Raw genomic sequence first — 27,833 nt, forward strand, 5'->3', positions numbered from 1 at the left:
GTAAAGGTTTCAAATGTTGCCCCACCCCACTAGGGGTGTTGCCTACAGACCCCCATGAGGGGAACTACTCCACAACCTCATTGGGGTTTCCGCTCCAAATGCCCATTAGTTATTGGAATCTGTCAAACAAAAAACTTGATTACAATGAGGGGGTGATGGGGAATTGGGATATAATTCTTAGATGTTATTATTGCACAACTTGCCAAAAATCTCTTTGGATGAGGTAACTTCTACAGTATGACTGGCTAGTGGAAGTGGCATTATAACTCATTTAGAGTTGAATTGGGATATAATTCTTAGATGTTATTATTGCATGACTTGCCAAAAATCTCTTTGGATGAGGTAACTTCTACAGTATGACTGGCTAGTGGAAGTGGCATTATAACTCATTTAGAGTTGAATTTGTTTTTTGGTCTATGTTATTTATTAAATTCTAATTTTAATTTATATATGATGGAAATTAGTAATATGTAATATGTGTCTTTTTGAAGAAATTTTTTAAACATTTATGTAATAAAATGTTTGATAAAATTGCTGAGTTGTTGCCAAGTTTTTGCTGAGTCTCGAGTTTTTAATTTTGGGCCTGCTGAGTTATTGCCAAGTTCAGGTTTTCCAACTATGATAACGAGTCACTGCATATTGGATCGGCTTTTAATAATAGTTAGTTTGTTTTGCAAACTAAGTCTTTAACCATAATACACTACCTCAAACTCATAAATCTCTGCGTGTTTAACATTGCTCTTTAATCATGCTAATTACTATCACTTATTACTTTATATTAATCGCTGCTAGTATATCTATTAAATCCCTATAGTCTGCCAGTGCTGCAATACATTAATATGCACATTGCTATCTTGTCAATAATTTGAAATACCTTTGTGATGTATATCACCTTTTTACTTGCTTAGTCACTGCTACCTTTTTAATAAGGTAATCACTGCTACATGCTGCTTCCCTTATGAGCTATAATATTGTTGTTTATATATTAGTTTCTGGTCATAAATTCTTCAATCATTAATCCTCATGAGATTCTTCACTGCTCATTATATATCTCATGTTGTTACTTTATTTGCTACCTGTTGATGTGTTTTTATGCACATGCGAACACAGAATAAAATACCGAAGTATCTTATCCTCTCTTGAACAAAGTTCCCGATTGCTGAAGATCTCGTTGAAGGATCAGCCGGAGTAACTCCAAGGTTCTGTTATGTAGGATCTCTACGTGTGGATAAGCTCTCTGTGGTATGATGTGATTTTGCTGGAATCACAAGGGGACTTACACTTGACGACCTCAACGTCTGATTTGCTTTGAATATTGCTAGAACACAGGATTTCACTAGCCTAGACTTTTTGAAAAAAAAAGGAAAAGGATGAGGGCAAGGAAAGGATCTAATTCTGACATTAAGAATGTAGGAGCAATGAATAACCTTTGGCGAAATTCTAACTAAGTCTTGTTTTGACATCCCAGGACCATCTCCACAAGGTTAGTGCGATCTTCGGAGGAAAGCTTTATGATGTTCAGATCATCACTACAGGCATAGACACCATCAGGCTGATGCATATCAATGAAGAAGCGACAATTGAAGTTAAGCTTAAGCTGAATGATTCCAGTTGACTACACAAGGCAAGTCTGCAATCAACAAACTGCTAGTAGTATGGATATATGGATTTCACCATCAATCAAACACATTTCTTCCACTCATCTAATAACATGAAATCAAAACTGAGAAGTATAGAGACCATGCAAATTGTTGAATCGACCCATGGATTTCACCATTTCGTCAATGAAGTTTTACAAGTCTTTTACAACATCTTGGCAACAATCTTTGCCTCTCTCTCTACTCTACTCTAATTGCTATACTATTAACTGACTATTCACTAACTATTTACCCACTATTTTTCCACTATTCACTAACTACTCTCTATTAGCCTTTACAAATGAAGAGCCGAGGCTTATATAGTGCCCTTAATACAATTCAATGGCTAAGATCAATTTGAGATCAATGGCCAAGATTCTACAATGAAAACCCTAATTAGGGTTTGTTACAACAAACTCAATTTTGACCAATGAAATAATTGTATTAATTGGACACATGTCTTCTCTGGAATATTTGACCAATGGATAGCTGGGGTAGATACATCGAAGTTTGTGCCATCTCCCATGAGTCAGGTGCATCGAATCTAGACATGCTGAGGTGGACCAACCCGACTGGAGAAGTGATGACTAGGATGCCACCTTGTCTAACACTTGCAACTTGGTAGATATCCAATTCGATGATGCTGAGAAGCTAGCTTTAATTAATTCATCTGAAACTATTTGCTTCTTTAACGAACCCTTGCTCTGACTTCTTTTGTCTTTGATGTGCAGGATGATGATGTACCTCACCTTGGAATGCTGGATTGGAAGAGGTTATTCCTGATGATGCTTGATTGAAGAAGGCCGTCCTTGTCGATGCTAGATGGGAGGAGGTCGTCCTTGTCTTGATCTTCTCTCTCCGGGGTCGCCATTTGATGCCTACACAAAAGATTAAAGTTAGTCTTTGAGCATCAAACCTTAAAGCATAGAATTCAAGACCTTTCAAAGGAATAGTTCAAAACATTAATTTGAAAATGACATGATAAATCCAGAATTCTAATTTTTCAAATTAATGGCAATGAAATCAAAATAAATCTTGAATAAGAATTTCAAAATGATTCTTCATACCTTCTCCTTTGAAAGCCTAACTATAAAACCTTGGAAAATGATGAAAGAAGACCGGATTTTGCTGGACAAGGGTTGAATTGTGGTCTTCCTTTGGATGAATTATGCCTCCATTAGCCTCCAAAAGAGCTTCTCCTTCTTCAGCCTCCAACACTTAGCAAAATTTCGCCTCCAATCTGCTGGATTTCGCTCCTCAAATTGCTCCTCAATTTCGCACTTAGAAGGGATGAATGAATGATTTGAAACTTGAAGCAATACTCCCCCATTATATAGAGTGCTCACCCTACTCCCTTCAAGGCCGACTTGGCAAATAAGGGGTAAAATAAATAAAATTTCCTTGAAAAGGTGGCCGACTTGTCTATAAAGACAAAATAATGTTTTTTGAGCGCTCATTTGTATTTTTTTTAATTTTAAAAATTAATTTTAGTGCCTCTAAGGTAAATTTTTTTTAATTATTTCAAGGCCTAAAAATTAATTTATTAAATTAAAAATACCTTAATTAATGCGCATTTAATTCAATCTTTCCAAATGTTTTAATTTAGGGAATTTAGCGCAAATTGGGGAATATCAATGTTTGATTGAGGCTTAATGAAGCTTCTTCATGATTTCGCCCTGGACCCTCTGGAAGGGTCAGGAGTGATTTTTCAATTTAAGACTTGAATACCTCCTTCCCTTCACTCCAAAATCTCCCAGAAGGAAAGTTTATGTTTGTTTTGGCCTAATCAAGGTCTCGCATTTCAATTTTTACCATTTCCCATGAGTAATTAAGTGAAAATGTAAATTTTGCCCTGGACCCTCTGGAAGGGTCAGGAGCGATTTTTCAATTTTAGGCCAAAATTTCACCTTAGTTTGATCATTAAACTCCTTCAAGGCGATCTCCAGGGTTCATTTACCTCCATCACTGGGCTAGCTCATCAAAACTTCGAAGGAAACATTGCATTTTAGGGAATTTCGCTTTGGACCCTCTGGAAGGGTCAGGAGCGAAATTCTCTCCTGAGCTCAAAATTCTCATTATTATAAGTCCAAAACCTCACCAAGGCATTCCAAATGGCATCTTTCATTGAGGTCTAGGCTTAGTCTCATTCAAAACTTGGAGAAAAAGGTGGATTTAGGGTTTCTCGCCCTGGACCCTCTGGAAGGGTCAGGAGTGATTTTTCTTGCCTAGGCTTACTCCTTCATCATTTTAACTCCAATCCACCTCACAAGGTTAGGCAATGATCCTCTTCATTCACTTCATGCATGCTTGGTTTGTCATTGCAAGGTAAAATAGGGGTTTTTTAGATTTTCGCCCTGGACCCTCTGGAAGGGTCAAGAGCGTTTTTCAAGTTTTGAGCATGCTCCTCCATCCTTTCAACTTCAATTCACCTTCAAGGCTAAAAAACACTTCTCCTTTCACGTTCAACCCAAGATTCACTTGATTTCGCAAGAGCAAGTAGGTGTTTGAAGAATTTTTGCCCTGGACCCTCTGGAAGGGTCAGGAGCGAAAATTTGGTTTTAGGCAAAATCCTTCATTTTTCCAAGTCAAAACAACCTCAATAGGCAAAAGCAAGTTATTCTTGTTTCATTCATGCCACAGACTTGACTTTCTTCACTGCAAAATAGGAGCATTTGGGAATTTCGCCCTAGACCCTCTGGAAGGGTCAGGAGCGAAATTACCCTTCTTGGCCAAAATTCCTCATTTACTCATGCTTTCAAATCTTCAAAGGTATCAAACGACGTCCAATCTTCATTCCCAGAGACCCTGCACATAAAAAGTTAGCCAAAATTAGTGACAAATAAGCTCAAATAAGATTTTCGCTCTGGACCCTCTGGAAGGGTCAGGAGCGAAATCTTCATTCTAGGCTAAACTGCTCAGTCTTTAAGTTTCAAACCACTTTACAAGGCAAAGTTAGACTATTCTCCAAGTTAGGAACGAGGTTTCAAGCTCAAACAAGGTGGCAAATGAAGTTTATGATAAATTTCGCTTTGGACCCTCTGGAAGGGTCAGGAGCGAAATTCCTAATCTTGGCCAAAATTCCTCATTTACTCATTTTTCCATCCAAACAAGTGTTTTGCCCTCAAAGATGCTTGGGAACGAGTTGGTTCTAAGTTTGGGTTAAACGAGAATGTCTTATGGAGATTTTTGCTATGGACCCTCTGGAAGGGCCAGGAGCGAAATTCGCTTTGGACCCTCTAGAAGGGTCAGGAGCGAATTTGACAATTTTAAACTCTCCGTCAGGATCATTTTATGGAATATAACATTTAAGTATAAGTAATGTCACTTATACTTTAAGTTATATTCCATATATACTCCAACAAAGCAATCATATTAGGAATTGGCAAACAAACATAATAGGGAGATGCAGGAGTACAGTTCCCCCAATTAAGTCGACCACCCATTGAGTTGGATTGCTTGTGGGCCAAGGGGTTGGATTTACTTGGTTGGCCGTTCAGCATTCTTGGGCTTAGTTGTGGAGTACAGTCTCCCGGCGCCCTATTGTGTGTCATGTCCCCTACCGGATCTATTTCAATGTACTAAAATTGATTGTTATTCTTAAATTAGTTAGTAACAAGTGCTTATTTATTTTCCTCATTAGAGGATTAATTTCATTATTCATAATCTCTTAATATAGATATCAGACCCTGCTACTACTTCAGTTTTAAGGGAGAAGGGTTTATGTATGTTACCAAAGCGCTTAGGGACCAAATACAATAGGTTCCCTCAAAGTTTACAGATCCAAGCCCTTACTTATCTTGGGTCTATACCCTCAAGGCTTATGGGTCGCTGATCCCCACCCTATCTTGGGACTTAACCTATTACTTGGATTTAGACTGCCCCTCTTTGGAACATCTCATTCCCATCTTCTTAAATACTGATAGTAATAACTTGATTCAAACTATAAGTATACTAACTTCTTATGTATTATGAATATATATGAGATTAAGTAGGACTGTCATACATATTGCAGTCTATATTAATATTACTACTAAATTCTGCATAACAACATTATCAGGCTTCATATATTAAGCATACATATTCAACACACCCCCATGCATACCACCGATCACAAAGATGCTATTGACTGTAACTTAATAACAGTTCTGATCTGATCCAATCCATGGTGATGTTGTTGGATGCTTTGATTCCTTTCCTTTATATCTCTCAATGTGAGGGAAAGGTCACACCTCTTCATCATCCATGCCCTTTGGCAAGAGACATACCCTTTCACCATTAGCACCTTTTGAAGGAGTGCAACTCTTCATTATTTCTGCCGTTTGAAAGGGACATAACCTTTCATAATCAGGTCTGCACTTATTTAATTCAGATGTGCACTTCTCATTTCCAAATTCTCCCCTCTTCAAATGAGTTCTCTTCTCTCTTTTATAGCTCACATTTGAGGGAGTCACAACTTATCATTTCATGCCTTTTGACCATTCATTAACTTAATTAAATTTAATTAATTATATTTCATTATATTCTTTTATATTTTAATTTAATTTTTTTATATTTATTCGTTTGTATTTTAATTTTATTATTACTATTATTATTATTATCATTAAATTATATTTCAAAGTAGGGACATTACATTGTGCTTTCCCCCAAAGTTTCTAATATGGTTGGTTATTAGCAATGAGCTATAGTGTGCATGTTTACAATAGGAACCTTCATTATCATTTTGTTTGATGTTAATTGATTATTTTCATAAATTCAATTACTTTTGTGTAACTTAGTGAAAGGATACCCTTGTAAATAAATTGTATTATTGAATTTATTATTTTTTGGCAAAATCAGCTACTCACTCAACAGGGGACATTACAAAGAATGATAACATATGAATGGAAAAGTTATGACCCTTTCTTTTGATGTCACTGATAGAGTTTACTAGAAGATACCTCCAATAATCTATTGCCAACCTCTTTCTGGGGTGTGGTTTTTATAATCTTTATTCCACAACTACCAACCTTAACTTCCTGATGACCTCAAATCCAAATGAAGCAAGAGCCCAGATATCCATTGCTTTAACAAATTTAATTGACATAAAAAGATTTCAAGTCACATGACCTTTCGTAATATTGATTTGACCCATACGTGGACTTCAAAGCATAAAGTAGAACCTGATCTTTACTACTCTGGGTAAGAACTTGAAACTAACACTTAAGGTATAATATAGACCCAGAGCTGTAGAGGGATCACCAGTTCCACCTCTATGAAAAATAGGAGATGGACTTTAGACCTTCGGTTACCATTTTATTATAGAACAAAACATCCCCCCTTCGCAGCTTTTGAAAGGCACATGACTTGATACCCATGACCTGCCGACACTCAAAAACATGCAATTACTCTTCATGTTTAATTACAGACATAACAGAGAACAACACTATTAACATTGAGGTAGCAAAGTGAAGCCTCCTTTTATCCTTAAAACTTATCTGGAAACATGTCCATCACAATTTCAGTTATGAGACAAAGTGAGGCATGGTTTAAAATCTCTGATACCATGGTAAACTATGGCATACAATTGCAAAGAATAACCATGATAAAGAACCATAAATCATAAACTTGATTTAAAATGCAATGATATATACCCATCTCATCCTCGAAACATTAATGTTTTGATAGTCCCTTCTTGAGGTATCTTTGTAGCATGTTGGGCTTCATTGCTGTTTCTTTGTACAAGAGTTCAAACTTCAGACCCTTTTAAAAAACCCCGTTACCCTCTAATAAAAACAATACCATGTTTTGTGTACTCATTTATACATTCATTTATCTCTCTGACTTTAAGACAACTCTTGACTTCAAATTAAGAGTTAATGAAGGATAAAATTGTTCTCTTTATTCTCTGCTGTTAATCATTACCTGCATGTGGGAATAATTTATCCCATTGAAGATTTCGAATCATTTTTATTGGTATATGGCATTACTTGAAATATAATGCATTCTTATTATTGATTTTCTTTTCAGACCAACTATATTAGATTTTGTCTGTTTTTCTGTATATATGCAGTATGTTTCTTAGGAAAAAAAATCAACCCATCTAATAATTTTTATATATGTTTTCATCAATCATAAGTGCATGTTTTATAAACTATTTGATGTATGCATGTTTTTTGATACCTTTTTTGGTGTTATTATATGGAGTGCAGTCACTACTGGGACAATAAAAACGTCAACAGATTGCAATCCACGTCGTAAACGCAGTAGAGTTCCTGTAATAAACACAATTGATCTTTGTGATGAATCAGGAGAAGCTGATCAAAGGTGTTCAAAGGTAAATTTATTTTTTTGCTTGAATCATTTTTAATTTTTTTTATCTTATTGTTTATCTGCCATGATGCAGTTTTTCAAGTTCTAGTATATAATAAGAAACAGGCTAATGCTTTCTATCCGGTCAATAATAATTCATCTTTGATCTTTTAGTTGCTTTCAAATGTGTCCAAGAGATAGATGCTGACCTGAAAATGTCAAACAATGATTTGTTAGAAATACAGCAAAAGATTATCAGATTTTCAACTAATATTGGGTTGGATATTTCCAAGAATTACTGTCACATAAGTGGAAATTAACAGGGGGTGGACCATTCAACTTCTAGTAAACAATTCATCTAAAAAAAGAACTGAACCCATAGTTATTACAAGTTCAATTATAATTTGGTAATTTCTGAAAGGATGTAGTCCATAAGCATCTTTGAGGTGGTCATAATTGGCTGGATCCTTCAATAAGAGGAACGCTCCACTTTATAAAAAACAAGGTATCAAGTATGTAAATACTCCATCTTGTAATAGACTATAGGCCTGCAATGAACTGAATAAATAGGTTTCAATTTGTGTGCTTAAATAGGTAGAAATGTCCGAGAACTACACATGATGCATGTTCACCATTTTTATCATTTAATGGTTTGTTGGGAAAGCTTCATGTGATAATCTGGGCTCACCTGGATGAGGCCAGACACTTGGGTAATACATTAAATAGAGAAAGATTGTGTATCCAGATTGTGCACTCCTTAATAATATTAACAAAAAATTGTTTTTATACTGTGACGTTTAAAATGACAATTGCAATATTCCACAGTTTCTCTTTGCTTTCAATTTCAGAAGGTTGTACCATTCCAGTTTGCCATAGATTTTACTGCAGGCTTATCTCTTGTACAACATCTCCATCACAATGTTCACTCTTCATTTTATGTCGACATACTTCATTATATTTACTTTCAACAAAACGAACTGTCCAAATTTTTACTATACAACCATTGACTGTGTTGGTGTAATTAATTAATTTTATTTATCTTTAGGATATAATTACACTTTACTTAAGCTTACTTAGGGAATTACATAGGATTAGTTGGAGCATTTCCACTTTAGGTGGAATTGTCCTTTCCTAGGATGCATAGTTGTGTTGGGTGGTTGAGTTTTAAATTTTTAATTAACTCCTACTTACCATTGCATCTCATTGGGCCACATGTCATTATTGTGTGCTCTCTTTCCCTATTGCCTTGCCTTTATAAGCAGGCTCATGTACATTGTATGTTGATTGATTTTTGCATCTTGATGAGAATATAAATTGTTCTTGTCTATCTTGTTCTCTCTTGCTTTTGTGCTGGTTGCTAGTCAATTCTTACATGGTATCAAAGCCAATAGGGTGCCATTGTGTAGTCTTTTTGGAGAGTTCTTGGTGCATTTGAAGTTTCACGTATTATCAGATTTGGGGAGCAGCGAATCTTTGGAGCGTCCTATGCCAAATCCGAGTTCACCATTGCGTCCAAGAGGTCATTTCCATAAATTTTGACTATAAATTTGCTTATATGGGGCAAAAGTTGATTTCGAGGCAAAAAAAATTTAGCAGGTCAAGCCATACGGCCCGATTGCCATCATCGGTACGAATTTGAAAAAAAAAAAAATTTAAAATTTTACATGATTCATTTTCAATTTCTTTATTTTTTATAAAAAAATTGCAGTTTTTTAATGTTTTGAAGGATTCTTTTTAAATATCAAAAAAAAAAAAATTGAGCGGGTGGGGGTAGTCCACAAACCTCCCCCCCCATATGTCCAACCCGTTAGCCGCCCACTACATACTCCCTTTGGCTCCCCCACTACTAGCTTCCACCGTTGTTGATTGCTTTTGCTATCACCTATTCGAACTGCCAACATTCTCCCCAACCTCCCCCACGGCACTGCCACAGTTTTCATCACTGACGATAGTTGAGGCCTTCGATACTTCCCTTGGTATTGTTTCCTATTGACACTGCTGCCTTGGTCTCCAACCCTCCCATTGACACCGACACTTGGCTACCAAAACTGGCGTTAGCCCGTGCTCGCCACATGGCAGGTGTCCACTGGCCCACAGGTTCAACAACCTATGAACACATGTTAGCCTCTAATTTGCTTGATCTACCATTTCAGTCGCCTGATTAGATTGCACAGTCAACATGCCGTGCAGCCCAACCAGTTAGTTGCCACACGTCACAGTCATATGCCTTATCGTCGGACACATCATCATCCCTACACTAACATGCAAGTTGATCGTATAGTGCCACGTCATTCAACCATACGACCATGTCATCAGTCTGTATAGTACAAACAGTCCACATAATCAAGGGCTTTTGGCATGACGGTCAGATGATCATCGAATTTAAGCTCATGAATTGTTGATGTCAGCACTGCATCAGCACTTTTTGAAAACATTTTAGACCCCTATCCGTTGAGCTTTTTTATTTTGCAATGCAACTTTGAAAACTCATAACTTGGTCATTTTGAGGCCTTTTTCAATGCAATTTTTTTTATTTGGACTAATTTTTCGTCTCCACAGTGGTGTGGTTAGTTTTTGATTTTGGTGGACAAATTTTTCATTTACTCAGTTTTTCTCATTTGTACCTGTCCAATCCTCAATTCTGCCATTTCTTGGGCTTTGTTCAGGCTCATAGGGCCTCCTTTTCATGTGTCATTTTTTTTGAAGTGCATAATTTTTTGTCTACTTTCCTATGGTGCTATCAGTTTTTCATCATTGTGAGTAGAAATATCACTTTCAAAACTTGGTCTTTTTTGGCCTATTTTAGCACATGTAATCCTTAGATCTCAATTAAGATCTTTTGCATCATTTATTTGAGTTTGCTATAGCCTAATTGAGGCAATTGTAATAATTGAAATGAAAAGTCCACTTTGCCTTTGTTTGCAAGTGGCCAATTGTACATGCACTAAGTATAAAGTGCCAAATCACTTTTTTTTTCTTTTTCTTTTGCGGGGGGGGGGGGAGGGGGGGTGTGTGTCTTGTGTGATTGTGCCTCTCTCTTTATTGTGCTCTTTCATTTTCTGTTATAGATTGTCCTAAATTTCCACTTTTAACTCCACATAATTATGCATTATGGAAAATTAAAGCATGGAGTAAGTTAATGGAAAAAGGACTAATTCATTACATAAATGGAACAATGGTAGCACCAATAGGTCCTAAAGCTGATCCAAATGCTCAAATGGAATGGCTCACTAAAAGTTCTATGGCTCTTGGAACTTTGAGAAAGTATGTTTTAGATGAACTTATCTTTCACATTGATAAATGTGGTAGAGTTAAAGAGGCTTAGGAGATTTGGTAAATTGTATGGCCAAGTAGATGAGATTAGGGGCTACACGCTTGATAATGATCTCACAATGTTGGATTCCAAGGATTTTGATACAATCCAAGACTATGTTACTAAAGCAAATGAGGTAAGAGCAAAACTCAAGGATTGTGGCATTGACAAGACGGATGCACAATTGGTTTACAATTTGTTGAACAAGCTTCAACCAGAGTATGCAGCCTTTATTTCTAGCTTCCAAACCCATCAGTTGACTTCAAGTGCTTCATTCATTAAACCATCATTTAATGCATTCACAGAAATGTTAATGTTTGAGCAAGCTAAGTTGATCAATATGGGATTCTCACGTCTTAAAAGTCCAAAGCTTTGGTGGCTAATCAAGGGAATCAAAGGAATCAAGGAAAAGGCAAGAACCAAAAGCAGTCTAAGCCAAAGCCACAACAAGATAGAGCACAATCATCCTCTCCACAACAAGGCAATACTTTATCTTCTTCCAAGAAGGGAAATTCAAACAAAAAGGAGAAGCCAACTTGTTCATATTGCAAGAAAGTTGGTCATGATTAGCATCGTTGCCACTCTAAGCAAATTGATGAGTTGACAAACTTCAACAAAAAGAACATCATCAATTTGCCATCTGCCTACTAGAAGAAGTTTCATTTCCTTCCACTTCCTCATAGTCAAAAGGAAAAGGGCAAGCATTTGTGGCAACAACAAGTTCTTCACAGCAATGGATACTTGACTCGGGTGCCTCTCATCACATGGGTCCTACAAGGGAGTAGTTTTCTTCATTGGAGCCATCCAAGGTACCTCACATTTTCATTGGTGATGATACACAAGTGGAAGTTGAAGAGAAAGGTTCGGTTGACATGGATGATGGAACATTTGAGATTGTTCTCTATGTACCTTCTTTCAATCTACCAAATCACTCACTATGGAAATGGAAAGAAAGTTGAGTTTACACTTGATTCAATTGTGGTCAAAGAACTTGAGAATGATGCCTTGGTAGCAATGGGACAAGGCAATCACAACACATAGCTTTATTAATTCTCCCACATTGTGCCTCGATCGCCTTCTACCGCCTTGCTCACTCATTCAAATTCAAAAAGTAAGCTATGGCATGATTGGTTTGGACATCTCAATTACCGCTATCTTCAACAGCTAAACTCCAAGGACATGGTTATAGGTCTCCCTCAAATCAGCTTTTTAAATGGTGTATGTTCAGGATGTTCCATTGGCAAGCATCTTGAAGAGAAGTTTGACAAAGGGAAGTCTTGGAGAGCTTTGGAAGTTCTTCAATTGGTTCACAATGATGTAGCAGGCCCCTTTCTAGTGCTTTCATTTAGAAAGGCTCACTATGTCCTCACCTTCATTGATGACTAGTCTCGCTTCACTTGGGTCTACTTTCTTGCTCACAAGAGTGAAGTGTTTGACAGATTTCTAGCCTTCAAAGCTCATGTTGAGAAGCAATCGGGGAAGCCAATCAAGATTCTCCGCACAGACAATGGAAGGGAATATGTGAACAATAGACCTGAGGAATTTTGCACTCTTGATGGGATTGATTTTCAGCACTTAGTTGCTTACACTCCACATCAAAATGGTATTGCAGAAAGGAAGAATAGAACCCTTAAAGAGATGGCTAGCTGCATAATTCATGCTCGTTCTCTTGGTCCAACATTTTGGGCAAAAGCTATCAGTTGTGCCACACACATCTGAAATCGGGTTCCCCACGAAGCTTTGAAGGGTATGACTCCTTTTGAGGCTCGGTGTGGTAGAAAACCGATTGTGAGACACTTTGGGGTCTTTGGTTGTCTAGCATGGGCTCACATTCCTCCACAGAAGCGCAAGGCATTGGAACCTCAAAGTAGGCCTTGTATATTTGTTGGATATCCCGAGGATGTTAAGGCATATAGACTTTTGGATCCAAAGACACGAGCTATTCATTGAGAGGAGTGTTCACTTTGAACAACTCTCCTAGCTTGGCCTCTCATCCTCCTCATCCTTCATAGTGGAAAGTGATGATAGTGACTCAGATGACGATTTCACTTCAATTCTGACTCGCAAGCTCACACCTCCGCAGGATTCTCTTGAAGTTGAGGATGCTTGTCCTTCATCTCTTTCAAGACCTCGTTGGGCTTGACAAACTCTTGAATCAGCGGGTTCTCTTGTTGGTGATCCTTCAAACACTCGAAGGACTAGGTCACAACATTAGCATCTTCCACATGCTTACATTGCTTGAGCTTCCAATCCACAATCCTTAAAGGAAGCATCAAGGGTTCCCGAGTGGGAATCAACAATGGAGGAAGAGTATAGCTCATTGATGAGGAACAACACGTGGGAATTAGTCCCTCTCCCTAAGGGGAGAAAGATAGTGGATCTATCGAACTAAGTTTGCAATAGATGGAAGTGTGGATAAGTACAAAGCTCGGCTTGTTGCAAAATTTTTCTCACAAGTTTGCGGTGTTGATTATACAAAGACCCTTGCACCCGTAGCTAAGATGAACTCCATTTGCTTGACACTTGCTATTGCCGCAACTCATGGTTGGGTTGTACATCAAATGGATGTGAAGAGTGCATTTCTTCATGGGGATCTAGAAGAGGAGATTTACATGGAGCAATTGCAGGGATTCATTGAGGATGCTTCTTTGGTTTGCAGATTGAGGAAGTCTATCTATGGCCTCAAGCAGGCCCCTAGGGCTTGGTATACCAAGATGGATTCTTGTCTTCCCTTAGGAGGATTCACCAGGTCTCATTCAAATTCGAATGTTTACATTTTGCGACAAGATGACTCTCATTTGCTACTTGTGCTCTATGTTGATGACATGATCATTACATGGAGTACCTCATCCATCATTGGCAGTGTCAAATCTACTTTGCATGAGAGATTCGCTATGGCTGACTTGGACCTTTTGCACTACTTTCTTGGGATTGAGATATCATAGTCTTCATTCGGGATCACTCTTGCTCAACCCAAGTATGCTCTTGATCTTCTAGCATGGTTCCACATGGTTGATTGTAAGCTTGCATTGACTCCCTTTCTTTCAGGATTCAAGCTTGAGGCTAAGTTTTCCACTCCACTTGTTGATGCCACATTGTATTGTCAACTTGTTGGGAGTCTCATCTACTTGACTGATGACTCACACACACCCTGATATTTCTTTTGCGGTTGGCATGGTTTCATGCTTTATGTAGGAACCACATGAGCTTCATTGGAAAGCTGCCAAATGCATCTTGCACTACATATAGGGTACACATCACTTTGGGATTTATTATGCAGCAGGCACAGGACTTACCTTGGTTAGTTACACCGACTTCGATTGGGTTGGCAATCTTGATGATCGTAAGTCTACTTCAGGCTACAACTTTCATCTTGGTTTTGTCCCCATTTGTTGGCAAAGCAAGAAGCAGCATGCTATTGCGCTTTCTTCAACTGAGGCTGAGTATTGAGGGGTTGTTAATGCAACTGCCGAGGCTATTTGGCTCTAGAATATTCTATCAGAGTTTGGTTTCACCACTCCACAACCTACAGTCCTTCATTTTGACAATTAGAGTGCCATTCAGATCTCGAAGAACTCGGTTCACCATCAGAGACCAAACACATCGAGATCCATATGTACTACATCAGGGAGCTGATATAGGAGTAGGTCATTGATTTGTAGTATTGTCCTACAACAGAGTAGGTTACAAACATCTTCACCAAACCCTTCACTGAGAGTAAGCTTCATCAATTGCGAGCTCTCTTGGGGGTGCCCCTTCCAAAGGGTCCAAAGCGAAATCTTCCATCTGACCTTCTATCTTGCCTAAAATGATGAATAGAGTTTGAAAGGACTTTGAGATTGATCGAGTTTGAGAGAGAATTGGATAAATCAAGATTTTCGCTCCTGACCCTTCTAGAGGGTCCAGAACGAAAATCCTCATAACCCTCATTTCCTTCCTAATTTTGGCTAAGTGTTGGTCTCTAAGGCATGTTGGAAGGTGGTTTGATGTGTTCTTGCCTTGAGAAGTGAATGAAAGCATTGAAAAGTAAGGATTTTTGTCCAAGAATGGAAATTTCGCTCCTAACCCTTCCAAAGGGTCCAGAGCGAAATTTCCCATAAACCTCATTTCCTTCCTTGTTTGCACGAACATTCTAGTTTTGAAGTGATGGGATGTAAGAATGTGAAGGATTTTGTCCTAGATTGTGAATTTCGCTCCTAACCCTTCCGAAGGGTCCAGAGCGAAATTCTTCAAAGCACCTATTTTCTCCTTGGATGAGGTCAAAACTTTGGTTCCTATGGTGTATATGGAAGTGGAATGATGTATTTTTGCTTGGCAATGTAGATTGGAGTTCAAGAAATGAAATATCAAGCCTAGAGTGTGAATTTCGCTCCTGACCCTTCCAAAGGGTCCAGAGCGAAATTCTTTAAACCACCCTTTTCCTCCTTGAGTGAAGCTAAAACTTTAATGCCTATGGCATGGTTGAAGGTGGAGTGAGGTATTCTTGCCTTGTAAAGTGAATTGAGGTAAAGGAAGTGTAAGATCAAGCCTAAAACTTGAATTTTGCTCTTGACCCTTCCAAAGGGTCCAGAGCGAAATTCTTTATTAACCTTATTTTTTACCTTGTTTGGGCTTAAAATGTTGTATCCTTGGTCTTGGAGGTGGATTGGAGTTGAGAGAATGAGAAAATAAGCTCAAATCATGAATTTCGCTCTTGACCCTCCCAAAGGGTCCAGAGCGAAATTCCTAAAAACCACTTGTTCCTTTCATATTTGTGCCAAGCCAGGCCTAGACCAAGGTGATAGAAGCCCTTGAGATTGCCCTTGAATGGATTGTTGTCTCCAAAAATGATGATTTTGGGCTAGAGGAAGAAATTCGCTCCTGACCCTTCCAAAGGGTCGAAGGCGAAATCCGTTAGAGGCCCTGTCCTTGGCCATGATTTCTAGCGAAATTCTCTTCCAGGCCTTCTTGGGGGTCAAACAAATGTTGCAAACATGGGAGAAGGATCCAAGGATAAGAGTCCAAGTATAGAAAGTGAAAAAGATAGACCTTGGTGAGGGAAAACAAGCAAATCATGAATTTCGCTCCTGACCCTTCCAAAGTTTCCAGGGCAAAATTCACCAAATGTCCTTTTTCTTCCAAATTTGTGCTAGAACAAGACAATGATCAAGGTAGATTGGGCTTAAAAGATTGCCTCAAGCATGCCTTAGAAGGGGTTGTGAGTGAAAGAAGTGAGTGTTTTGTCCAAGATCAAGAAATTCGCTCCTGACCCTTCCAAAGGGTCCAGGGCGAAATCCTCAATTTCACCTAATTTGCTCATGATGAAGGTCATGTTGTGGATTCCTAGGCTTTAGAGGAGAGAAGACTAGTGTATGCTTGCCTTGGAAGGCATTTTGGAGTAGAGACATGATAGATTTTGTCCTAAAATGCAAATTTTGCTCCTGACCCTTCCAAAGGGTCCAGAGTGAAATTCTTAAAACCTCTATTTTGCCCCAAATTTACATCAAGCTTGGTGTTTGTTGAGAATGAGGGCCTCCTTGGACATGTATCTAAGCAAGTATGGTCACAAAGTGAGAAGAATTTGAGCTAGGAATGCAAAATTCGCTCTTGACCCTTACAAAGGGTCCAAGGCAAAATTCTTATAGGGCCTGTCCTTGGGAAGGATTTTTGAACGAACTTTATTTTAAAGTCTTCTTGTTGATGATTTAAGGTGGAAAATGCTTTGTTGAAATGAACACGTCATATGTACTTAATCACCTTTTGGTTTGTTTTGCAGATGAAAGAAGACCAGGCCAGGACAAAGACGACCTCTTCCAGTCCAGGATCATCAAGGACGACCTCTTCCAGTCCACCATCGTCAAGGACGTTCCACAGGCAAAAGGGAAGACTCAAGGTGTTCAAGGAATTGCCAGCTACCTCCAGAATCTTCACTAAGGAACCACAAGATGGCAAAGAAAGGCTTTGCTAACACTTCAAGGCGAGATATGCTACTGGAGAAGGAAGACTCGACAATAAGGAAGCCTGGTCAAACAAAGGAAGTACATCATTCATCATGTCAAAAGACTGAAGAGGATCAACCAAGTCACAAGCGTTAGACAAGGTGGCATCCCAATCATCGTTCTTCCAGTCGGATTGGTACACCTTAGCATGACCAGATTCAATGTACCTAATTTACCGGAGGCAGCACAAACTTCGATGTACCTACCCCTGCTTCTTATTGGTCCTCGCCCTTGGAATGTAATTTTCTAATTGGCTAAGGAAGTTTGTTGTAACAAACCTTAATTAGGGTTTCCATCTTGCAATCCTAGCCATTGGTTCTAAGTCAATCAAAGCCGTCAATTTGTAAAGGGCTCTCTATATAAAGCCTTGGCTCCTCATTTGTAAAGGTTAATAGTGGATGAATAGTTAATAGCGAGTTAATAGTGAATAGTCAGAGAGTAGGAAATAGTTAGAGTAGAGTAGAAAGAGAAGGCAAAGATTGCTGCCAAGATGTTGTTGTAATGGACTTGTAAACTTCATTGAAGAAATGGTGAATTCTATGGGTCGATTCAACAATTTGCATGGTCTCTATACTTCTCTAATTTGATTTCATGTTATTAGATGAGTGGAAGAAATGTGTATGATCGATGGTGAAATATGTATATCCATACTACTAGCAGTTTGTTGATTGCAGACTTGCCTTGTGTAGTCAATTGGAATCATCCAACTTAAGCTTAACTTTAATTGTCGCTTCTTCATTGATATGCATCAACTTGATGGTGTCCATGCTTGTAGCGGTGATCTGAACATCATAAAGCTTTCCTTAGAAGATCGCACTAACCTTGTGGAGATGGTCCTGGGATGTCAAAGCAAGACTTAGTTAGAATTTCATCAAAGGTCATTCATTGCTCTTACATTCTTAGTATTAGAAATAGATCCCGTTTCAACCTTTCTCCTTTTTCCTTTTTTTTTTTCAAAATCAACGGCCAGTAAAATCTCACGTTCCAGCAATATCCAAAGCAAATCAGATGTTCAGGTAGTCAAACGTAAGTCCCCTTGTGATTCTAGCAAAATCACATCGTACCATGAGAAGCTTATCCACATGTAGAGAACCTACATACAAGAACCTTGGAGTTGCCTTGATTGATCCTTCGGCGAAATCTTCAGCAGTCGGGAAACTTTGTTCAAGAGAGGATAAGGTACCTTTAGGTATTTTATTCTGTGTTCGTATGTGTACAAAAGACACATCAACAGTGTGTTGGTGTAATTAATTTATTTTATTTATCTTTAGGATATAATAACACTTTACTTGAGCTTTACTTCGGGAATTACATAAGATTAGTTGGAGCATTTCCACTTAAGGTGGAATTGTCCTTTCCTAGGATGCATAGCTACTTGTGTTGGGTGGTTGAGTTTTAATTAACTTCCACCTACCCTTGCATCTCATTGGGCCACATGTCATTATTGTGTGCTCTCTTTCCCTATTGCCTTGCCTTTATAAGCAGGCACGTGTACATTGTATGCTGATTGATTTTTGCCTCTTGATGAGAATACAGATTGTTCTTGTCTATCTTATTCTCTCTTGCTTTTGTGCTATTCAATTGGCCTCTAGATCTTGGGTTGCTAGTCAATTCTTACACATTGTTTATTCTCTATCTGTATGGTCTATTCCTTTCTACAACATTCATGTATCTTGCTGAAATGATCAGTGACTCTTCAACTACATCTATTCATCCTTTTGTAATTCACTTTTTTCTCCAAATTGTATAATTGACAAAGATAGGGAATCGTTTCTACAATTCAGCGAGTTTGGCAAAATCACATATGGGGATATTGAGCAATATTTTCGTAATGAGGATATCTTTGTAGTGCCTGAAGTACTATTTGGGTGCAATGTTCATTTCGCCGAAGCATTTCAAGAGTCCCAAGCACCTTCAGATTGGTTCCTTGTGTTGGAATCAATGAACACTTGGGGGGGGGGGGTGAATCAGTGTTCTGCAACTTTAACCTTTCTTAACTAGTTCTTCAAACCATTTAATGCAAATGAACAAGAAAGATAAGCATAAGCAAAACACACACAAAAATACCAAGAATTTGTATGCAGAAAACCCATTCAAGGGAAAAACCACAGTGGGAATCCTACCCACAGTTGATAATACTTTGTTAGAAGTATGTGAAAAGTTTACATACGAATGCACATGGATTCAAGCACACTGCCTAGAGCTCACTGCTCAATACAAATGAAATTCGGAAGGCTCACTGCCTTACAAAGGAATTACAAAAGGTAACAACAAGATTGAACTATAAATTAACATCTATAAATGCCTGGGATAGTTCCGGTTTAAGCACAAAATACAACTGTCTCACTACTATGAGACTCTCTGTTCTGTTCTGCTGATTTGCTTTAATTCAAAGCAAAACTCCTTCAGTTGTGCATGTGTAACTGCGCACAATCGCACATTCACAACACTCGCACACTCTCTTATATACAAAATGAACCTTCCAATCTCTTATATGTATTTGCAACATGAATTTAGCTCACCAGCAAGTCGGCTTCAATAACACTTGCAAAATATGAAACGTGTAAGATGAGTCGGCAGAATCCGATCACCAATGCATATGCGGACCAAAACAAATTGGCTACACGCTTCCCACATGTCGGCCAAGCAGCCTCAAACACAAAATCAATCATCAAAATCATCCCAATAATTCCGCACAACACGTTACATCATCAGTCAGCCAAATAGAACTGTTCATCCTGAAATCCTGAATATCGGATCTTCAATCATGCACGAAAGACAACACCGGAGGCTAAGATTATGTAATAAGCTACTCCAGACATCCAACCAACTACCTGTATCACCACAAAGCAAAATGTGCAACCAAACTGAAGTTCTACTCAAAATACTTCCATACTGTCCGATACTGTGTTCCACCTTCCAGACTTAAGCAAAATTGGACTTCATACTTTTGGTAGGATGAATCTATACAGTCCGGATGGATTCTTTGAGCTGGGTTGCCATCAATGACAACTCCCATACATTTATCTATACTTATGCAGTGTCGCTTGCCAACAATCTCCCCCTTTGGCATTGATGGCAACACTTAGTGAAAAATGACTAAGTGTCAAACCAAAAATATCATACACTGCAAACTTGCAAAAAACAAAACTTCTACAGACTCCCCCTTAGACTATACACCATTTTTCACTTCCCTATCTCCCCCTTTGACATCAATGACAAAGGCAAGTATCCGCATATCAAAATTTTCTCAAAACTTAAAAAATTTGAAGATATCTGCAAAAATGTTCTTCAATGATTGCAAATGGTCATCCCGTCCCTTCTTTAGATTCTCCAAAATAGATATGAGGGCGCTGAATAGATATGCATGCATCTCTGCTGCCCTAAGATCTGTAGGAGCACTTTTATTCAATGCATTCTGAGCATTCTGTAGACTACTAAGCAAAGTGTCTAATCGGGGAGTGATAAGATTCCTTAGCTCTCCCACTCTTCCTACAATCCTATTCTTCTCCTAATTCAAACTCTTGATTTTATCAAGCAAAAATATCACCTGATTTTCTCTACTGCTTGCAAAAACAGACGAGGATCATAAGATTGAGATAGGCTAGCTAGCTGCCCTTCATACTCCTTTATCTTCTTGTCAACCTCAATAGTGAACTTAGGCAATAAGAGGCATGACTTTTAGACTCTTCCTCCTTCGTCCAATGCATCTTGAATGCCTTTAACATAGGTGACCAAACTTTTTCTATCTCCTTCAATCATTTTCAGAACTGTCCTCATCCTCATAGCATTAAAATTTCTTAGAACCTTTGCCTCAATAGCTTTCTCTAATGATTCAAAATGAGAATCAATTGACTCTAGCAAACTCTTTAGCTTACCGGAGGGTGTGTCGGATGAGTCCTGCTTGAAAGATGGCAAAATTTTCTCAAGAACACTCGTTGCCAATGATATCACCTCACTGTCCTCTATGTGAGATTTTAGTAAGTCTTCACTTGTTTTGGCTTGAGCAAGTGAGAGCCAATTTGAGCGCCTGGACAGGGGATAGAGAGTCAAGATTGATGGGGCCTTGGGTGAAGTCTAAGTTACTTATGATCTGCTTCCCCTTCTCAGATTCCACAATGTCTCTTTCCACCGAAATCTGCTCAACCTTGCTTTCTATTTCCTCTGCTCCCTTCTCTGCTTCCTTCTTAGGTTCAACAGTCACCACCGGAGGGTTCTAAGTTCCCTCATCCGCATCAACTTCCTTTTGACTTACATCTGCTTCCACAACTGCAATATCCTCAACTCCTACATCTCCCTAACCATCTATGTCAACCTATTGGGCTGTCTGTTCTCCCGGTTCAACAACTTTTGGCTCATCTCCAAGGGATGGCATTCCTAGGACTTCCAGAACAGACTTTTGCACATCTTTCTGAGATTTCTTAAATAGCCAAAAAATGGACTAGGGTCAAAGATGGATGTCACAATGAAAGGGTATTTAATTATCCATTATTAAATAGTATGATCACGAATTAAAGTTAATATCAGATTTAGTGTAAAAATAGATAAAGGTTACAAAAGATCTAGAATCTCAATTGTCTCCCCTTTTTTGGCTGGCACAACATACATTTGACCACATATTTTTGGACATCCCCTTTAAGCTCTTCCCAAAAGAAATTCTGCATGATTCTATGTTAAGTCTTCAAGAATCCTTGCTAGTACTGATGGTATAAAAATAATAAGAGAAATAGCTACATTATTTTTATGATTCTTGTTGTCCTCATTTTTGTTTTCAAAAATGGACCTTTACATGAATTTTTTGTGAAAAAAATGAAAATTTTACTCTATGGCATGCTTGCCGAGGCATAATTTCGACTAATCCTTGGACTGGCTTAATCCTCAGTCCATCCTCGAACCGCGTTTCAAATTTCGTCGCATTCTGGATTCGTTTGCTATGTCTTTCCTTCAATTTCGGGTTTTTCTCCCTGACTACAGGTGGGAAATTTCTCTTGAATTGCAAGTTTTAATGATTTCCATTGTTTTGGTCTTTGTAGGGAAATCTTTGGCTAATTTACAAGTGCACTTTATTGAAAAATAAGAACTTGTAATTTGCTTTTTATTTCCCCCTTGATACTTTTTGGCTTTTTAAATTAAAATAGTGATTTTTTGGATAAGTTACAAGTAAACTTGTAATTCTTTTCTAAAACCCCTATTTTAATGTCTTTTGCTTGTAATAGGGATTTTAAACCTCTATTACATATGTGCAAGTTATTAAAACTTGTTGTAGGGATTTTATTTTCCCTTTACAAGTAATTTGTAACTTGGACATCTCTCTCCAAAACCCGATTTTGCCTAGAATTGAAATAAAGTGACATTTTAAACTTGCTATTTTGCCCAAAAACCCGATTTTCTCCATAAAGTGCAAATTGGGGAATTTTAAACTTGTAATTGCATTTTTAAAACCCGATTTTGCCTTGTTGATGGAAAAAGTGAAATTTTAAACTTGCAATTAGATTTTTAAAACCCGATTTTGCCTTGTTGAGAGAAAATTAACATTTTAAACTTGTTGTTTGCTCTCAAAAACCCTATTTTGCCTTGTTGATGGAAAAAGTGAAATTTTAAACTTGCAATTAGATTGTTAAAACCTGATTTTGCCTTGTTGAGAGAAAAGTAACATTTTAAACTTGTTGTTTGCTCTCAAAAACCCGATTTTCCTTATTGCGTGCAATTTTAAACTTGTTGTTCTTTCCCAAAAACCCGACCAGCAATATTGGAGGATTTTGTTGAATATTTCCAATGATTTTTGTGGAGAAATTCAAGGAGGAAGGCGTTTTGGATTCCTTGCTATTTTCATGCATTTTCCAACTCTCTTCATACCATTTGGAAGACATTATCGCTGGTTTTATGGGGTTTTAACAGCAAAAACGTATTTGAAAAATGCCACGATTTGTCTCATTCAAGTGCCACAAATCTTGTCTTTCCTAAATCGTTTTGGCTTGTCTTGCCTAGGCGTGGAGGTTGGGTGCTTTACTTGACCGATTCTTCATTCTTTTAATGGGCATTTTGATACATATGGCATATTTTCAAAAATGTGGCTAGGGTTTGAATCTTCTTCTTTTTTCTATAAAAGATTCTTTCTCTTCATGATAGTTGTTAGTTTTGTTTTGCTCTTTCATAAAATCAGTTTTTGTGAGAGAGATTTTTCCCTTTGATAGCAATTTGTGAATTGCATTGTTCTTCCCCATTTTCCCTCTTTACTTGTAATCGGGATTTTAAATCCCGATTACAAGTAGGATGAAAATAATTGATCTTCCCCTTTGGCTGGAATATTTTAATCATCTTTTGGTGAAACTCCAAGTTTCTAAATTGGAAAAATTCATCCGTTCAAAATCAGGTTTTTAAAACTTGATTACAAGTAAAAGTTCTTCCCATTTTTCATGTGATCAACATGGAAAAGTTCTTCAAAAATCCATTCATAACCATCTGCACTTGTTGTTTTTGGTCATAAGCTTCATTTCTCTCATATCAAGATCCCTATTCTTGTAATTTTTGTGCCCTAGATCAGTAATCAGTTTTATGTCCTTTAATTATGCCCTAGTTTGTTAATCAGATTTGTAACATTTTAGTAAATCATAATTTAGTAAACTCAGAAATGAAGGAAGTAAACAAGTGACAAACACACATTCCCTGGGAAAACCTCCAAGGAGGAAATACCCAGCATTAAAGACCCACAGGTCAGATTATATATTCTCCCTTAAAATCACAAGTACAATACTTAGCTTCCTTGTCAGATCTGATCCCTTTTGTATGACAGATCTGCACTTCTAAGATCTTCAAGTCTGCACCTAAACAGCCTATGTCCTCTTGGACAATTTCGCACTAGTCTGGACAAGTTTGTGTAAATGTTATTGCAATTTCCAATTTAATGAACAAGTTATATGCAAGATGGTGTATTTAAGATTTTGGTATTATGACAATGACAATAATATTTTTGTCTTTCTTTTGCTGCAGGTATGGAGGATGAACATGTATCGATTTCAATATCATCCCCTTTCTTTTGAATGATGCATAGATAGTAAGGTAGTCACAATCAAGTGGCACCTTGATCGGACATGTCCTTTAGACATGTCCGACCAAGATGTCACTTGGTCGTGACTCTTACAAATGTCAATCGATCCACTCGGTGTCTATGATAACTAATCGGTGCCATTGTAAATGATAACAGATCGATATAAACACATCCGATAATGAATCGGTGCCTTTGTAAATGATAAGAGATCGATATGAACACACCCGATAATGAATCGGTATCAAAGCAAACAAGCCCGATAACTAATAGCATTACATATGCTATCGGGTTACTAGCCCGATAGCATTTAGATCGACGCTTAACATAGTTAAGCAAGTTGTCGATCTAATCCATCTTTATCCAATGTCAATATCATAATCATGATCAATGTTACAGTCTGATAAACATATTCAGTTCGGAAAGCATAAATCAGATAATCTAATAGCATAGATGAGTAAACCAAAATAGAATAGAGAAGATTAATGAGTTAGGAAAGTCTTATCTTGCAAAAGCTATTAATGCATTAACAGTTCGCACCTTTTATGCAAAGCTAATTCGCTTGACTTGAATGAATTGTCTTTGCAAGATATCTTTATTTATATATGTCTTTAGCCTTTATTAATTCAAGTCGACCTCCTTCCTTTTTGGCGCCAATATAGTTATTGTGGCGTGGGTATTTAGGATGGCGTGAAGTATAGGGTTGGGCTTAGACTTGGGTCACGTTACCCTTTAGGATAGGGCCCAGTCCTAAATGGGTTCGGATGTTGCCTTAAGGCAATCTGAACCCATATATAGACCTAGTCACAAACAACACTCCCTCTTAACTAGGGAAGAAGAGAATACATAATCTGAACCTTTAGAGTTCCATCTAGCACACAAGCATAGAATTACATCTTCCACCTAGCACATAAGCATAGGATGGTTCTAGCACACAAGCATAGAAAGTGTAATACACAAGTGGGTCTTTACATAATTACAATTATCCATCTAGCACACAAGCATAGACTGGACACAATTCATTCTTGCACACAAGCAAGGAATGATCAAAGTGTTGCAAATAGAGTCACTGAGGTTGGAGCTCCCTCTCAATTAGGGTTCCGTTTTCCACAACTCCAAGTCTGTCTCTGAAGTACTCGAACTTCACTCTAGATAAAGGTTTGGTAAGGATGTCCGCAACCTGTTCATCCATGCTAATGTACTTTGGATGAATGGCACCTCTTTGCACCATATCCCGAATGAAGTGATAATGTGTTTCCACATGTTTGGACCGGTCATGGAATACAGGATTTACTGACATCTTTATACAACTTTGATTATCACAATGAATGGTGGTAGGACCACTAGTTTGACCAAATAATTCAACGAGAAGTTTGCGAAGCCACACTGCTTCTCTGGATGCAACAGACGCTGCAATGTACTCAACTTCTGCGGTGCTCAATGCTACGGAACATTGCTTTCTACATGCCCAAGAGATCACTGCAGAATGCAAGTTGAAAAAGATACCCGAAGTACTTTTCCTGTCCTTGACACTTCCTGCCCAATCTGAATCTGAATAGCCTTCCAGGAAGATTGAAGTGTTGAGTGAATACTTCAGCCCATAACCAATAGTGCCACACAGGTATCTTAGGATGTGCCTGGCAGCCACCAGGTGAACAAGTTTAGGCAAGCTCACGAACTGACTGAGGGCATTCACAGCATAACAGATATCTGGCCTTGTATTGACTAAATACATCAATGATCCAATCAGCTGCCTGTACTCAGATGGATCTGCAAAATCAGAGTTAGCTACTGAAACACTTAACTTCTTTAAGTTAGATTCCATAGGAGTATGCATGGGTTTACAATCCATCATTCTAAATCTTTTCAAAATATCAATAGTATATTTTCCTTGACTTAGAAAAATTTCATTGGATTTTTGCCATACTTCTAACCCTAGGAAGTAATGCATTAGACCTAAATCCTTCATTTCAAATTCTGAGGCTAATTCTTTCTTACATTTGATAATTAATTTATTTTTACCGGTGAGAAATAAATCATCCACATACAAAACCAAAATAAGCATATCATCATTAAAAACCTTTAAGTAAATGTTAGCATCAGCATCATTTTTACAAAACCCTAAGCTTAGTAAGTACTTATCAATTCTTTCATACCAAGCTTGAGGAGCCTGTTTGAGCCCATGTAAGGCTTTCTTCAACCTGCAAACATGAGAATCTCTTTTATGGATTACATAACCTTCTGGTTGCTCAATATAGACTTCCTCCTCAATAACACCATTGAGGAAGGTTGTCTTAACGTCCATTTGATGCAGTTCCCAACCTTTGACTGTAGCAATAGCTATTATAGATCTAATAGAAGTATATCTAGCAATAGGAGCAAAAGTTTCTTCATAATCTATTCCTTCCTTTTGAGAAAAACCACGAGCTACAAACCTAGCTTTGTATTTTTCAATACTACCATCAGCATTATGCTTAATTTTAAACAACCATTTAGAGGAAACAACAGACTTACCTTTGGGTCTGGGTACAATGTCCTAGACATCATTCTTGATGATAGATCCATACTCTTCATCCATGGCTAATTTCCAAGCATGATGGGACATGGCTTCTTTGACATTGTGAGGTTCAGACTCAATGATATTACACATCACAGAAATGTAGTTGGCATGATTTTGGAATCTCTTGCTATCTTTAAAGGTTCCTCTAGGAGCAGCAAATCCTTCAGCATCTTGAATCGTGTTTCTAACCCAAAGTGGTCTCTTCTTGCAAACTACAATATCCTGAGGTATATCGGTAGAGTTCATGGGTTCTATTGGGTCATTCTAAACTTCCTGATCCGGAAGGTCAGTAGACTCCTCCTGTATCTCAGGGTTAGCATCAACTATTGAATCTTGATTTTCAATCACCATATCATTATTGTTAGATAATGAACCTTTAGATCTTTTGAAAGCAATGTCTTCTTCAAAAGTTACATCTCTACTTACCTCAACATACCTTTGACCTGAAATGTAGATCCTGAAGGCTTTGGAAGATTCGTTGTATCCCACTAAGATGCCTTTCTTTCCAGAAGGATCCAACTTGGTTCGTTTTTCTTTAGGCACATGAATATACACCAGGCTCCCGAATATCCTTAGGTGGCTGATGTCAGGTTTGATTCCTGTAAAGGCTTCTTCAGGAGTCACATCCTTTAGGGTACGATGAGGACATCTATTCTGAATATAAACTACAGTTTTGGATGCTTCCGCCCATAGAAAAGGTTGCAGGTCTTGATCATGGATCATTGCTCTTGCAGCTTCAACAATGGTCCCGTTCTTTCTTTCAACAACTCCATTTTGCTGAAGATTGTAGGGAACATAGAACTGCCTCTTAATTCTTGCTTTAACACAAAACTCATAGAAACTACCTGAGGTGTATTCACCTCCATTGTCAGACCTTAAACATTTAATTCGATTTCCTGTAGTATTTTCAACTAAGGCTTTGAATTCTTTAAATCTGTTTAGGACTTCTTCAGACTCTTTAGATTTAAGAAAGTAGATCCATGTTTTCCTAGAGAAATCATCAATGAAGATA

General features: G+C 37.9%; 1 protein-coding gene across 1 annotated transcript in view; it reads left to right on the top strand.

Annotated features, from left to right (window-relative positions):
- The window catches only part of LOC131029359 (uncharacterized RING finger protein C548.05c), a 90,665-nt gene that overhangs the window by 41,331 nt on the left and 21,501 nt on the right, over positions 1 to 27,833 (top strand). Inside the window, exon 4 of the mRNA XM_057959826.2 lies at positions 7,826 to 7,950. Within this exon, the coding sequence (XP_057815809.1) occupies positions 7,826 to 7,950 (125 nt within the window). The remainder of the gene's footprint in view (positions 1 to 7,825; positions 7,951 to 27,833) is intronic.

Source organism: Cryptomeria japonica, chromosome 10 (genome assembly GCF_030272615.1).
Source record: "Cryptomeria japonica chromosome 10, Sugi_1.0, whole genome shotgun sequence".
NCBI lineage: Eukaryota > Viridiplantae > Streptophyta > Pinopsida > Cupressales > Cupressaceae > Cryptomeria > Cryptomeria japonica.